The sequence below is a fragment of the Acipenser ruthenus genome, chromosome 7 (genome assembly GCF_902713425.1).
Source record: "Acipenser ruthenus chromosome 7, fAciRut3.2 maternal haplotype, whole genome shotgun sequence".
NCBI classification, from domain to species: domain Eukaryota; kingdom Metazoa; phylum Chordata; class Actinopteri; order Acipenseriformes; family Acipenseridae; genus Acipenser; species Acipenser ruthenus.
The window spans coordinates 4,825,090-4,838,892 of record NC_081195.1 but is presented as its reverse complement, the minus strand read 5'-3'; the positions used below and the strand labels follow the sequence as shown (position 1 = coordinate 4,838,892).

The window sequence follows — 13,803 nt, the reverse complement described above, 5'->3', positions numbered from 1 at the left end:
TAGAGAGTCCTGGTGGACATTAGACATTCTTAACTAATGACAATATTTGAAATGATCTGAGTCTGCATGCTTAACAAAGAAACAAGCTTACATTTACACTTTAAACACCCTGATGTACAATACGTGGCTAAGCTTTTTAAGTGATGATGAATAAGATGATAGAGATGTCAGACACTTCAGACACAGAGATGTCAGACACAGAGTATTTTTGTTTTTTATCGTTCAATGAATGCTGTGTTAGCGGATCCTTGAGTTGGAGGCCATGCTGTTCGATGCACTGCAGCAGGAGGATGGTGCTAAGATGTCTGAGATCCTGTCCGAAGAGGAGAGGGGGACTCTGAAAAGAGCAGTGGAGCAGTGGAAGCGGCAGGTCATGAGTGAGCTGAGAGAGCGGGACGCTCAGATCCTGAGGGAGAGGATGGAGCTGGTTCATCATGCACAACAGGTGCTCTTCCCCTGTCACCGTACCTTACATACGATTAGATTGCAACATTCCAGGATCGCGACTTTGCAATTGCATTCATCGATCTGCTGATACCCTGTCTGAACCTTGTTTAAATATTTTTCGGGGGTTCTACCATCGTTCTGAATTTCTGAAGTTTGTAAGATGATATGTCACCTGGTGCTGCGTCTCTGGAGGTTATTGTCAGTTATCTGTTATTGTCAGTTATCTGTTATTGTCAGTTATCTGTGTTAGAATGTTGACAGTTTTTTTTTTTTTGTTCTGATAAACACTGCTAACACCACAAGGCCATAGAGGGTCCCTCTGATTGTGACCAGCTCTCCATACTAACTCTTATACATTATTTAAGAGTTTCACTCTCTTTCCCACTACTATTCCACCCACAGACTTTGCCTATCAATGTCTGTTTCATTTCAATAACATATAGTGCAAGGACCATATATGATCCACACAGCCATCACCACTGTGACGAAAGAAAGAAAGAGAGATGCCTCCTGTCCCAGAGCAATCAATCTCATACATTGAGAGGACAATGCTTTCTGTCAGAACAGTATTACGTTAAATAATCACCTTTATTTATAATACAATCTTACAGATTTCCAAAAACATTGAATCCAAACAATGGCTGAAGAAAAATAAGTCAAGTAAAAATAGTTGGAGCACAGCCTCATCCCTTGGAGCATCCCAGTGCCACCTGCTAAAAAACAAACAATAAAATAATAAATCTATGTGATGTGTTTATCCCGGTGAGCAAAAATATTAGGCAGAGGAGCACCATATACCCATTTGGTGGTAACTTGCAGTATACCTAACACAATGGAGTTTTTAGTAAGGAATCAAAACAGTGTTTATTTAAAAATGTGATGAATGTCACCTTAAGTGCTGTGTAGCCTTTAAAAAGTCAAAAAGCGTCTTTTATTATAGCAATTTGCATGAAGCAATGACAATAGCGTGCATGCCTGCTTGAAGGCCCCAGTCATGTTCTAAGGATAAAACCCTGTTCGCTAATAAAAGATTCAATTTTATTATGGTAGTCTAAGAACAAATCTATAAGCCTATAACATGGCTAATTAGTAATAGTAAAATATCTTGAGGTAAAATGTTTGTGGAGGAAATTGTATTTTATAATCTGCTTGAAATTGATTCATGGCGCTCCAGATGCTTCAACAGGAATATGTTTGTATGTAATAATCGATTATGCTTTAAATGATGAGTTTGCAGTAAGATGCAACACTATTTATGTGCATCCACACTATTTCTAAAAAACTTTATTTAAAAAGGTACTAGACAGGTGCGTTACACTTGTAACTTAAAATTAGAGAGATAAAATAAATAAGATAAATAAAATAAGTACGACATCTGTAAGTAACCTCCCAGCTCTCTGAATAACCCCAATAAAAAGTACCTTTGTTAACATTTTGCAGAGAATTAAAGAACTTGAAGAAAGAATCGAAGCACAGAAACGACAGATAAAGGAACTGGAAGAAAAGGTAGCTATATTGCACTGATTAAAAAGCATACTTGTAAATACCAAAGTGTTACTGAGTACCACCCTTCACTTTTCACCTGTGTAGTTGATCTCTTGAAAACATAGTATACTAAGAATGGAATTTGCGTTGCCTGGCAGAAAAGTGATCTAGCTTTTACATAGAGATACTTGCAGGAACATAGATTGTGTTTTAATTCTCTTTCAAATGATACACTGCCTGTGGTTTCATCTATTGTGAACCCAGCCCCTTTGCACTCATGATGGCTCTTGCACTCATGTGGAGCACCTTGAGTACAGTAATGAAAGTCTTTTATCCTTTGTATGTCTGCACATCAGCTTTGTGTGTAACTTTGAAAAATAAGATGTGAGAAGAATTGTCTACAGTGCTAAATGGGGAAGTAATGAAATGTAATAAACTATCCGGGCAGTGTGACACATGATATAAATTAAATATACTGCATACTATGATTTTTAACAAGGTAGTTACAGTATTATATTAGCATTTTTTTAATATATTTTTTTCTGAGAAATACAGCGGTAATTATAGTTTTATATGTGCAACGTGCAATAAAATTGTGATTTTAAAAAATGTAATAATGCAAGAAGAATAAAACGTGAAGTTGACTTACTACCACATCGATGCTTAATTATCCCTCTGTAAATAGTCTTTTTAATCAAGCCTTTTACTTCCTTTTCTAAACTCTTATTTTCTCTTTGTTCTTTCCTTTCATTTTCACATCCATTTTTCAGTTTTTATTTTTATTTTTGTTTTTTTCTTTAGCTTTCATTCTTTGGTCATAGTTCTTCCAGTCTGCCAGAGAAGGTATGTCATCCTTTTCTAAAAGAACACATTACTGGCACTTCATATTGGATTAGAGATGAAGTTATCGGATTCAGATATGGTCTACAACAGAGCTTCCCTGCCCACTGCAAGGTTTTAGTGTAGGTCTGTCCCATCACACCCCCAAGGAAGTTTACTGTATTTTAGTAGATTTGACTATTCCTCAATGATTCTTGCTGTCAGAATCCTTTACAGCAGTTGAGGATGGAACTCCAGAGAGTCATTCCTTTTGAGGACCTTTCCTTGTCAAATATCAGGTGCAGCATCCACCAGCAAGCTCCTTGCTGTCTTTTTATTGTGACAAGCAACAGGGAGTAGCAGCTTGTATGTATTACAGAACACATGTCAGTTAGGCAATTTGTATAACTAATCACACAGTCATGTTAGGGACAGTCCATTTTCACATACAGAGTAAGAGTATGCTACATATGTATCTGTTTGTATTAAAGCGATGTTGTTGTTTTTTAGCCAACAGGTGAACATAGACATGTGTGTATCTTACTAAAGTTGGCACTAGTTGGCCAAGGCAAGAAAAATATAAAAATGTGGAAAGACACTTGTGGTCATCAAAGAAGAAAAATCAGATGGAGAGAAGCCAAGAGAGCCATGGAGTTTTTTTTTTTTGTTACCCCTACAAAAGAAGAAGCCAAGTCTGTATACACAGCAACAACACTGGAGTGTGAGTTTACCTTGCAAAACAATTGTGGCTTTGGAAGAGACAGGACCAGAGAAGAAGCTGCTGAAAACGATATTGTTTAGTTAGTGATGAACATTTTCTAAAATCAAAGACCAGGACAGCAGTAACAGTATCTTTACTGAAGATGCTGATTAAGGAATCTTGGATTTTAGTGAATGCAATTTAAGAACTCTTAAATTGATGATTTTCCCTGCTGAGCAGGTTAGTAAGCATAGTTGCTTTTGTATAGAAGCATGAAAAAATAAAAGAGACATACCCTACTTCCAACCTGTTTATCCAGAGTAATCTCAGTAAACATGTAAAGCTAATGATGACAGCCTTCCTCTGCTTGAAAACAGTTGATTTTATTGAAAGAATGACAAGATGAATGAGTCATCTAAGCAAGTCCCTTTCATCTGACAATAAGCCAACCAACAGTCAAAGTACAGCTCGAAAAACAGGATATTGAACACATTTTTAATAAATATATCAGATTTGTATCAAGGAGTGAATAGAGATGTATGTGTTCCTCTGAGAGACTGTGCAGCAGTATTTCACAGTATTCTGAAGCAGAGAAGGCTCAATATGGAGATGTTTACCTCAATCGTGTGGTGCTTCTGAAACTAAGATCAAAGAACTAGCAAAAGGAAAATCAGTTATCTCTCTTTATGGACACAAGGCAAGGGCCTCCAGTTGAGAAAAATGTAAATGAAATCAGGACTGTAACAGAATTTATATTTAATATTTTTTTATAGCCAAAGGGATTTTGGCAATATGAGTATAGTCAAATCAAATCTATTTGTCTTCCTCCCAAAGGCCATGGGAGGGCTTATTAAAAGAAAAACAAAGATTGGCAGAGCAGTAAAAAAAAAAAAAAAAGCATTCATCAGTGGATGAATCAGATCAGAAGACTTCTGACATTTCTACTGAAACCAAATAATGAAGACTTTGTGATCATAACCGGTTTACTGTCTGTGGTGGAGCTTATTGATATAAGTACACCTGACAGAAGAATATCCTTCAAGGTAAGATAAAATACTGCTGGTGTTTTCCACCGCTGGTGTTGTTTTGGTTTTTGCCCCACTTATTATTAACCACGTACAGTGAAAGAGGTCTGGAGTTTATACATGTTAGGGAAAAAATAAGGAAGGAATAAGTAAGGAAAAAGTAGGCTCATACATGGGAGGTTGAAGTATTTCAGTACTGTCCACCAGGTGGAGCTAAAGCTTTAGACTGGTATGTGTTTGCAGACACATACACTCACAACAAACTCATGCATTAAATATACATTTAAGTAATTTTATTAAAGGCTTGTCAGCATGATGGAATATGATAGGGCATGAACACCCCTGGAAATTTGAATCTGACGTCTATAAAGTCTAATCTGTGAAGAAAATTACCAGTATAATATACCCTTAAAAGGTACCGGTATGTTAACTGGTCAAGTATACAGTACTTAAAGTATTACGTTATCCAATATAAGGAAACAAATATATATACTAAAAGCTTTTTACTCCAGATTATTATTAGTTACATCCAATTATAAAATCTGAAAAAATTAATCTGTAAAAAAAAAAAGAAGAAGAAGAAACCATTACAATTGTAAAATGAAGAAGATTTTGTGATTTTGTGTTTGGGTGTCATTCAGGGTTAAATACTGTTTAACATAAAAAAGGACTCATTTCTATTCAGTCCCTTGACAGCTGGTGTGTTTAGAACAGTGTCACATTTCCTGAAGGAGAATTGATTGATTCCATCTGCCTGTGACTCTCAATACTGTCTATACTGAGATGCAATATTGTCAACTTGTAGTATGCACTTGATCTCCTTTATAGTAGATATGCTGTAGAAGAGGTTATAAAGGCAGCAATGTTTAATAGCAAGTGGAATTATGTTTTCCAATAGTTCTGCTAAATTAAATGTAAAAGTCTCCCACTTTCATAATTAGTGGTAGGTAGCTTTTGACAATCACTTTAGCATGACCCAAGAGCATTGAAACAGAATAGATACAAGTAATTAAGAGGACAAGCCCTTGATATAGTCATGGATTAATTTAACATAACAAGTTGCTTGAGGGTGTAACTCAGAACAGTATTCAATATTGCAATTGCAGAGGTTGTAGATGACATCATAAGCCTGGAAGACCAGGCACAAACTGGAGAAAAGAACATATGACCTCCATTCAATATATATATATACAGTATATATATTCACTTTACTGCATGTTCAGAATGTTATTGCTTGGTGAAGATTGATTTTGTTGATCTCAGTTTTAAAAGCGTATCTGTGAATCATTTGTATGACAGGAAAATTGCCTTAAGAGAATTACATTTTCTGCCAGCAGTGTTATAGGATGTCTACATCTGATGCCATTGAAAGGAGGCCAGTGTGTCTGATGATGTGATGTGCCCATCTATCCTCATTTTATTGCAGTTCTGCAGCAAACTGTAAATCTAAGAAACCCTTAAGGTCTCTTTTTTTATTTTTTAATTGACTTCGTTTATTCACAGGCACTATCCTAGCAGAACTGCAGCTGGTTTGTTGCTTTGCAGAACATTTCCTGAAAGTAGTGCCACAGCTTATCTCAAAAGTTTGATGTCTTCATTCTCTAAAACAGAATTTAATAACGTAATGAAACCACTCTTAATTTCCTTCCACAAAGATGTGCTGGCAATGCCTGTGCCTCAAAGCCACATGGTGATACAGTCCTACCGGTCCAGTAAAGTGTCAACAGAATGGACACAGATGGACTGTGACAGCCAGTCCATTCCCATCTGCTGAATGTGAATATGTGAATGGGTAATTGCATTGACAGTGCTTGATGCATTATATATTATCCACTACAGGAGCCTAATTGTAGAATAATGTATAACTTGCAATGTGAAATGTAATCTCTCTGACAAAATGACATGTTCTATAGCAGTATAGTGTTACAGCTCTCTTAATGGTGGGATCAGTCCAAACTTGGACTAACAAGAGTTGAATCAGCAGAGAGGAAATCAAAAAATAATATGTTATACAAAATCCATCTTGACCAGTGCATGCAGATTACTTATCATAATACTTTTTAACATGAATTTGAACATGCTAAAACTGAAACATAATTAATATTTGATTGGACTGTAGAAGAATTTCACTTTTATTTCTATACAATACTTTTTTTCATTTTTAGTCAGTATGTATATATATATATATTTAATTTCATTATAGTGAAACATTACTATAGATCCTAAAATTTTGCTCATAAAGCTGAAGGCTTTAATCAAGCACTGAACTCCAACCTCATCCACTGAAATGTATGAGAAGTGTAATCCTGCTCCCCATGGCACCGCTGTCAAGTGAAGTTTTCTTTTCAGCAAAAATTACACTGCAAGGAGGCAATAATTCTCATCCCACATATAAGAAGGACTTTCAATCAATTTAACTTGAGCATGTCAAATGACAGATTGATAGATCTGCAACCAATTAACTTTAAGTTCAGTTAAATTCAGTAAGAATATTTACAGCTGAGAAAAAAGTAACGTATAATGTGGCTTATTAGATAATTTTAATATATATATATATCCTAGTGCATCATGTAATTCCCTGTGTGACATTGTTTTTAATGTCTCTTCTAGGGAGAATACAACTTTAGAGCGATCTGCTGTCTTACTTTCTTACCAGCTGTGTAAAACTGCCAGTTCACCCATCAACACTGAAATCTTACCAACCAGATCATTCACTGGGTTTGATTATATCGTCTTTTGTTAATAACCTACAATAACAAACTTGTCATGGACTGCTAATTCAACGGTGAAGATTACCATCTCTCTAAGGAGCATTATCAGTCTGAAGCATTGGGCTCTTATGTGCTGTTCCAGCACCAACAGTCTCATCAATCACTTGAGAACATAAAAGTAAGAATGTCCAAAAGAGGGTTGTAATGAAACCTACCATGGTCTGGTAAATAATACATGTGATGTCTCTGTGGGTATAATTTGTAATCAGATGGCCATATAGTCCAATTAAAAGAATACTTATTTAGTAAATGGTGTACTTTTATTATAAAATACATTTATTTAGATTGGATATGTTGTTTTAAAATATGGTACCTGAATTTGTTTTAATTTTTCTCATTGCATTATTATTTGCAGATGTATCATACTTTGTCTTATAGGCTGTGATACATGTCCATGTGTCTATTTGTCAAACAACACAAGGTTTGGGTTTGGTTGCCTGCAAACATGTACTCTATGTGTGCTCTATAAGTTGCGGGTTAATAGAGTGATTGAATGTACGATGCAGGCACTTCTAAAACTGCCTTAATTTAAATTCTTCTCATGGGGACCTTAAGTTATTGGCCTGCTTGGAAAAAAATAACAGTTCTGCGAATGGTTTGACATGTTTTTGCACGATATACTTCAGCACAGGGTGCATTTTTATATGCATAATATGATGAGAAGGCAAGTAACATAACGGCAGCATATTTCATTTAATACTCAGGCCATGCTTTTGCATGTTGTATGTATGTGTATATCATGGTGTCATTCAACAGTATTTTGCACAGAACAAAATGAACGTTCTTGACTACCAAGTTGAATGATCATTTGATTGAGGAGAAAAACTGTAAAGAAATAAATAAAATACAGGCATGTAACATAAAGTGGTCATCGATACAGAAATATGTTTATTTGTATACAGGATGATATTTGTATAGAGATCATTTAAAGGCCAAATGTATTGTTTTCCATTATTTCCACTCATGTGGCACTCACAAACACTTTTTTAAAGCACCAAATGTGTTCTAAAGATGACTGAAGAGTCTAGTGAAACTGTACCACATCACGTGTGGATTTGATTTACCAAAAAAGGGTTGTTTAGATTCCATGTACTGTGTTCGGTGTACGTAACTTAAAATTGGTATAAAACATAAATCTAAATCTAAGATTTTGACTAATTCTTTGCGGCTGTTGTTATAAATGTACAACGTCAAAGTCATCATTTAGAACTTAAAGATAAACAAGTGTCTCTGAGTGTGTCTAAACTAAAATCCATTTAAGCTTCAGACTCCAGTAGCTGACATCTGGCATGTACTCAATGGTGCGTGTTGGCAAGTGGAAACATATTGTTGAAGCTGTCAAAGGACAGAAGCTGTTATTTGAAGTATTCTACACAATAATTAAAAGCCTTCACTAAAACCCCCGAGTGCCTTACACAGCTTGAGAACAAAAACATTCAACTTTCTTTAATAAACCTTTCAACTTGCAATACATGCTGTGGTGCCAGATCCCCTGCATGTTTTGGTCAAAGGAAGCCACACTTTGACAACGCAGTGTCAGCAATTAAAAGGTAAATTCAAATGCTACATTTTTATGGATTTAGTTTAGACTCAGGAAACCATATTGTGAATATTTTTATTAACTCATGTTTATTTCTTGCACATTTTATAAAAAGGGTCTATTGTAAATTTATGCAAGAGTTATATACATAACAAAGAAATGTTCCCTTTTGGCCAAAACAGGCCGGAAGTCATGTGTTTATGTGATATGTATATATATATATATATATATATATAACCTCTTAATACTCCTATCCTAAATATGTAATGTATGGTTAAGTGATAAAGCATTAATTTGCAGCCCTAAAACCAGGATTATTTGTTGATCAGCTACAAATTTTACACATATTTTTGTATTGTGATCCATGTATATTAGCTCTTTCTATTCATTTGTAAAATACATACAGTATATTATTGTAAATTTTTAATAAAACATAATTGTTTTATTGCTTCATGAAACCTTGAATGTATTTCAGTGTGTTATTTAAAACATGTTTTTTGTTTGCTTGTTTGCTTTCTTTTTTTGTTAATATGTAAGTAAAACGATAGTATTTATGTTAAATCATCAGCTCAGTGTTTGCCATTGCAAAGTGTACAGTATATTGAATACTGGAGTCAATATTGGCAAGTAATCTTTACAAAGTAAACAGATGCACCCTAGCTACATTATTTGTATTGTTCTCAGACAGTTATGCTACCAAGCATTCATATACCATTACAATAACAGTGAAGCAGTGTTGAAAGCACGCTGGTGGAGGCACTCAAGCACAGTTAGATTTAAGATTTTATTATACTGTTCAAGACTGCATTACACTTGCAGGACTTTCTTTTTTAAATAGTTATCTTTTAACAGAACAATGTATTGTATATCGGCGTTATGATAATGACGTAAGATGTTGTTATATTGCCTTAAGCAGTTAAACCCCATGCACAGTTTAATACTGATATGAAGGAGCAGTCAACGCAGAAAGTGTATATCTATGTTATCTTTTTATTTGCACTGTACAGTATAAAGTGTTTTCAGTATAATTTCAGACATTTTCATGTGAATGTCTTTCAACAAAGAATATTACTCTAAAATATTAGCAGACACTTCATTATTCGCGACTATTAATTTATTTTATTTGTCATGTATTGTTTTTCTATACCGCGGTATGACTGAAAACTACATTTTCAGTTGGCTCCGGGTGATCAGGTTTTAATAAACTGTTAAGAAACAACGTTAATCTAAAATCTATTAGTAAAAAAAAAAAAATCTTAAGAAGAATATTCGCTCCTTTAGTTGAAATTTGATCAAAATGTTAAAAGGTGTTCGTTTTATTTTTACTGGATTCGTGTCTCACTTTGGTAAGAAGATCATAAAACGTAGGCGATTCCTTAAACATTACTTTAAAAAGGGAACAGGGTTTATTCGTGTAACAAATTCAGTAAACTTTTCTCGACTGTATTGTGCACACGATCTTTACGGCCCCGCCCTGATGTTCCGAGTAAAGTGGTTTCAGCACCACACCCCTTGGACAGCTCATCTCCGGCTCTTTTGAGGAAGGCGTCACCTGCGTGTTAATAGAAGAGGACACTGTACATGCTCGCCGCTTTAAATCAAATTAATCCCAAGCACAGTGAAATTTAACAAACACCCCAACAAGAAAATGGCAGAAAGAAAGCCGCAAGCAAGAGATGACGATGGATCATTGTTGTCAAAACTTGGGACCAGCAGTCCAAAACCAAGAGTTAAATTTGGTGGCATGTTCTGTAACGTGGAGGGTGCTTTTGAGAACAAAACCATCGACTTTGATTCGTTTAGTGTCGGGAGAAGAGGTGCCAAGAAACTTCATCGTAAAGACAACAGACAAGTATCTTCCATAGAGGCAGATGCTGTGAGTGAAACTGGGAGTGATGTCAGTGAGGTTTCCAGCTTCAGTGAATCTCCAGGTCGAGCTGAACCAGTCCTAACCCCCGAGGGACAAACGCACACTTCACCGGGAAATGGTGTTATAGGGAGTGGAGGCGATCAGGTATGTTTCGCGTGAAACAAGTACTGTATGTCAAAGAAGAGATGCACAGGTCAGTAAAATTGTATACAATTTTCCCGAAACGTTTTATATACCAGCTGAGTTTAAAATGTTGTAAAAAGTGAAGTAAAGAGCAATACAATTAATTCATCTAGAGCTGGATGTGGCACCTATGGACTGTGTACACTCCAGATAGGTTATCTATTATTGTGTCATCACAGGTGTCATACAGCAACCAGTATGAGAAGCAGAGCAGGTGGCTGTTTATTGATTTTTGAGCAAAATGGGAATAGAATAGGCTCGATAGCTTCTTGGGTGTTATTTACAATTTACCGTATGTTACTAGTCTGACCGAATTTCATGTGTATAGATATTTGTCGAATCTATTATTTGTATGATTCATTCATAATTAACGTGAAATATTGCTTACACACCAACAAAAATATACACATTTTAACTATGATTATGGAACACAACATGTTTAAAAACCTGTTGGACCTCTTAATTTCATTAATAGCTGTATGCCACAATGCCACATTATTCCACTCAGCTAATTGAAGCGTGATCTAAATGTATGTAACCAGTGATGTGTTGCTACAAGTGAACTCAAATGTTGATTAAAGTAGTTTGCAGAAATATACAAAATACAAAAAGTGATATATCTGCTGGTTCATCCATAACTATAAAGACCCAATAGTGCTGGATTAATAGATGCAAACACTAATTTCAACAACAAACATTTCGACTAGAAGTCTTTTTCAATGTTTCCAAGTTTGTCATTACATTTGTGTTCCTCATAGAATGTCTTTACATCTGGTCGCAAGACGCTGTTCACATTCACCCAGAATTCTTACCTGTTTCAGCTAACCATAAGTTATTCCTTTCACATCAAATCGTAATGCTCAAAACGTTGCATCTCTTTACCTATGTACAGAATACAGTTGACCTCCTCCTCACTGCGTAACCGTCAGCTGTCCTGTCCAGTCTGGTTCCCCTGTCTTATGCAAATGTTTGTTCTTTGGCTGATAATCACAGCCAGATATTGTACCTAGTAGAAGTTTACCCTATGGCTCCCTCTACCTGGCTTCAACTGATACCACAGTCTGCTGACTGCTATTGAAATACAGATTCTGGAACATGAGTGGTTATGCATAGGAATACTGGAGTATCCCTATAATTGACTATATTTCCCAAATATAAGCATAAGCAATAGAGACAAACTGCGACCCAGAACACTCAATGTATTTGATTGGTCTTACTTTTTGTGGCCAATACCATTTGCCTTAATAAATGGTTCATAACAAAACACTTATCAGCAGGTGTGATTATTATTACAAAGATCAGGGGATATTGTATGTAAAGTACATTCTTCTGTATTTTATAATAGTAATAATAATAAGAATAGGTCCTTCCTCATCTCACACTGGGAGTTCACCGAAAACTCAATTAACAGAGGGTAATTATGAGCATGGGATTAAGGTTAATAGTACAAGCACTTGGACTGCTCCGGATGGAAGAGATACATGGTTAGATATGTATATTGAAGTAGTTAAACAAGAAATAATAGCAGGACTAAAGAAAAAAGTAAACTTAATTCAACCTGTATTGAATAACAAGCTATGATTGAGTTGTTAAATGATGATGATGTAAGTATAAGACCAGCAGATAAAGGTTTGTGAATATTGATAATGAACACAGATGACTATATGAAATCTGTAGAATGTGAATTAAATAATACAGATACATATGAAGAAGTTAAAAGCAATAAGATCAATAAATCCGTAAAAAAAAGGTTAAATAAATTGCAGAGAGACTATACAATAAAGACATTATATCAAAAGAATTTTAAAAAAATACATGCAGCCACATAATGCAAGAACAGGCATAGCAAGAGGAAATCCTAAAGTGCACAAAGAAAATCACCCTATGCGAATGATAGTCAGCACGATTGATAATCCAACACACATAATAGCTGAAATAGCAGAAAAACAACTTAGGTCACACGTTGAGAAATTACCAAGCTATGTTAAGGATACAACACCATTTTTAAAAAGACTCGAATCACTAAAGCACAATCTTCCAGAGAATACAATTTTATTTTGCATGGATGTAAAATCCTTGTACTCTAGTATCCTTCGTAAAGAAACTTTAGACTTGTCAAAAAGCACTAGATAATCGATTAGACAAATCAATACCAACAGCATACATGGGGAAATGGGAAGAACAATTACTTAGAAAATCGGAAAGAGAACCTTTAGTTACATTCGGTTTGTAGATGATATTTTTGGGGTTTGGACACATGGAGAATAATCTCTTTTCCAGTTTCATAATACACAGTAATTTTAAGGTGGACCTTCGATGGACAAGAAAATAAATATCATTTTTAGATACCATAGTAAAACTTGAAGGAGTCTTCAATTGAGACTGACCTCTTCTGTAAACCTACTGACATGCACCATTATTTACACATGTCCTCTGCACATCCGATACACACTAAAAGTGCAGTCCCAAAGGGTCTAGGAATAAGAATACGAAGAATATGCTCAAAAGAAAGTGACTATGTAAAACAAAGAAATGTATTAAAAACAAATCTTAAAAAAGAGGATACAAAGAAAGAATTATAGCGACGGAGTTAAGAAAAGTGAATAAACTAAAGAGAAGATCTACTAGATTATAAAAATAGAGATAAAAAGGTCAAAAGAGTCCCATTAATAATGACTTACTCTAAACATTTGCCTAATATTTCTAAGATAGTTTGGAAACACTTGCGGATTCTACATAATTCAGAAAAATTGAAAACAGTATTTCTTAAGGCCCCAGTTGTAGCATTCAAAAGAGAATCTAATTTAGGTGATATTTTAGTTCACAGCAAACATAAAAGAATAATTGACAGAATAGGCTCTACAAATACTTGCACTAGTACATGTGAAGTGTGTAAATGCATGGACTATCTATCTATCTATCTATCTATCTATCTATCTATCTATCTATATATATATATATAT

General features: G+C 35.0%; 1 protein-coding gene across 21 annotated transcripts in view; it reads left to right on the top strand.

The window, feature by feature from the left end:
• The window catches only part of LOC117415239 (janus kinase and microtubule-interacting protein 3), a 40,924-nt gene extending 31,680 nt beyond the window's left edge, over nucleotides 1-9,244 (top strand). For 12 of the 21 annotated variants that reach the window (XM_034025298.3, XM_059026162.1, XM_059026159.1 and 9 more), the window contains 5 exons: nucleotides 242-445; nucleotides 1,888-1,953; nucleotides 2,734-2,775; nucleotides 3,262-4,494; nucleotides 7,087-9,244. In XM_034025298.3, coding sequence (XP_033881189.3) covers nucleotides 242-445; nucleotides 1,888-1,953; nucleotides 2,734-2,775; nucleotides 3,262-3,552 — 603 coding nt within the window. In that variant the 3' untranslated portion in view covers nucleotides 3,553-4,494; nucleotides 7,087-9,244. Of the gene's footprint in view, nucleotides 1-241; nucleotides 446-1,887; nucleotides 1,954-2,702; nucleotides 2,776-3,261 lie in introns of all 21 variants that reach the window. The other 9 variants (XM_034025316.3, XM_059026169.1, XM_059026166.1 and 6 more) reach the window with 2 other exon arrangements.
• The last annotated feature ends 4,559 nt before the right edge of the window (nucleotides 9,245-13,803 follow it).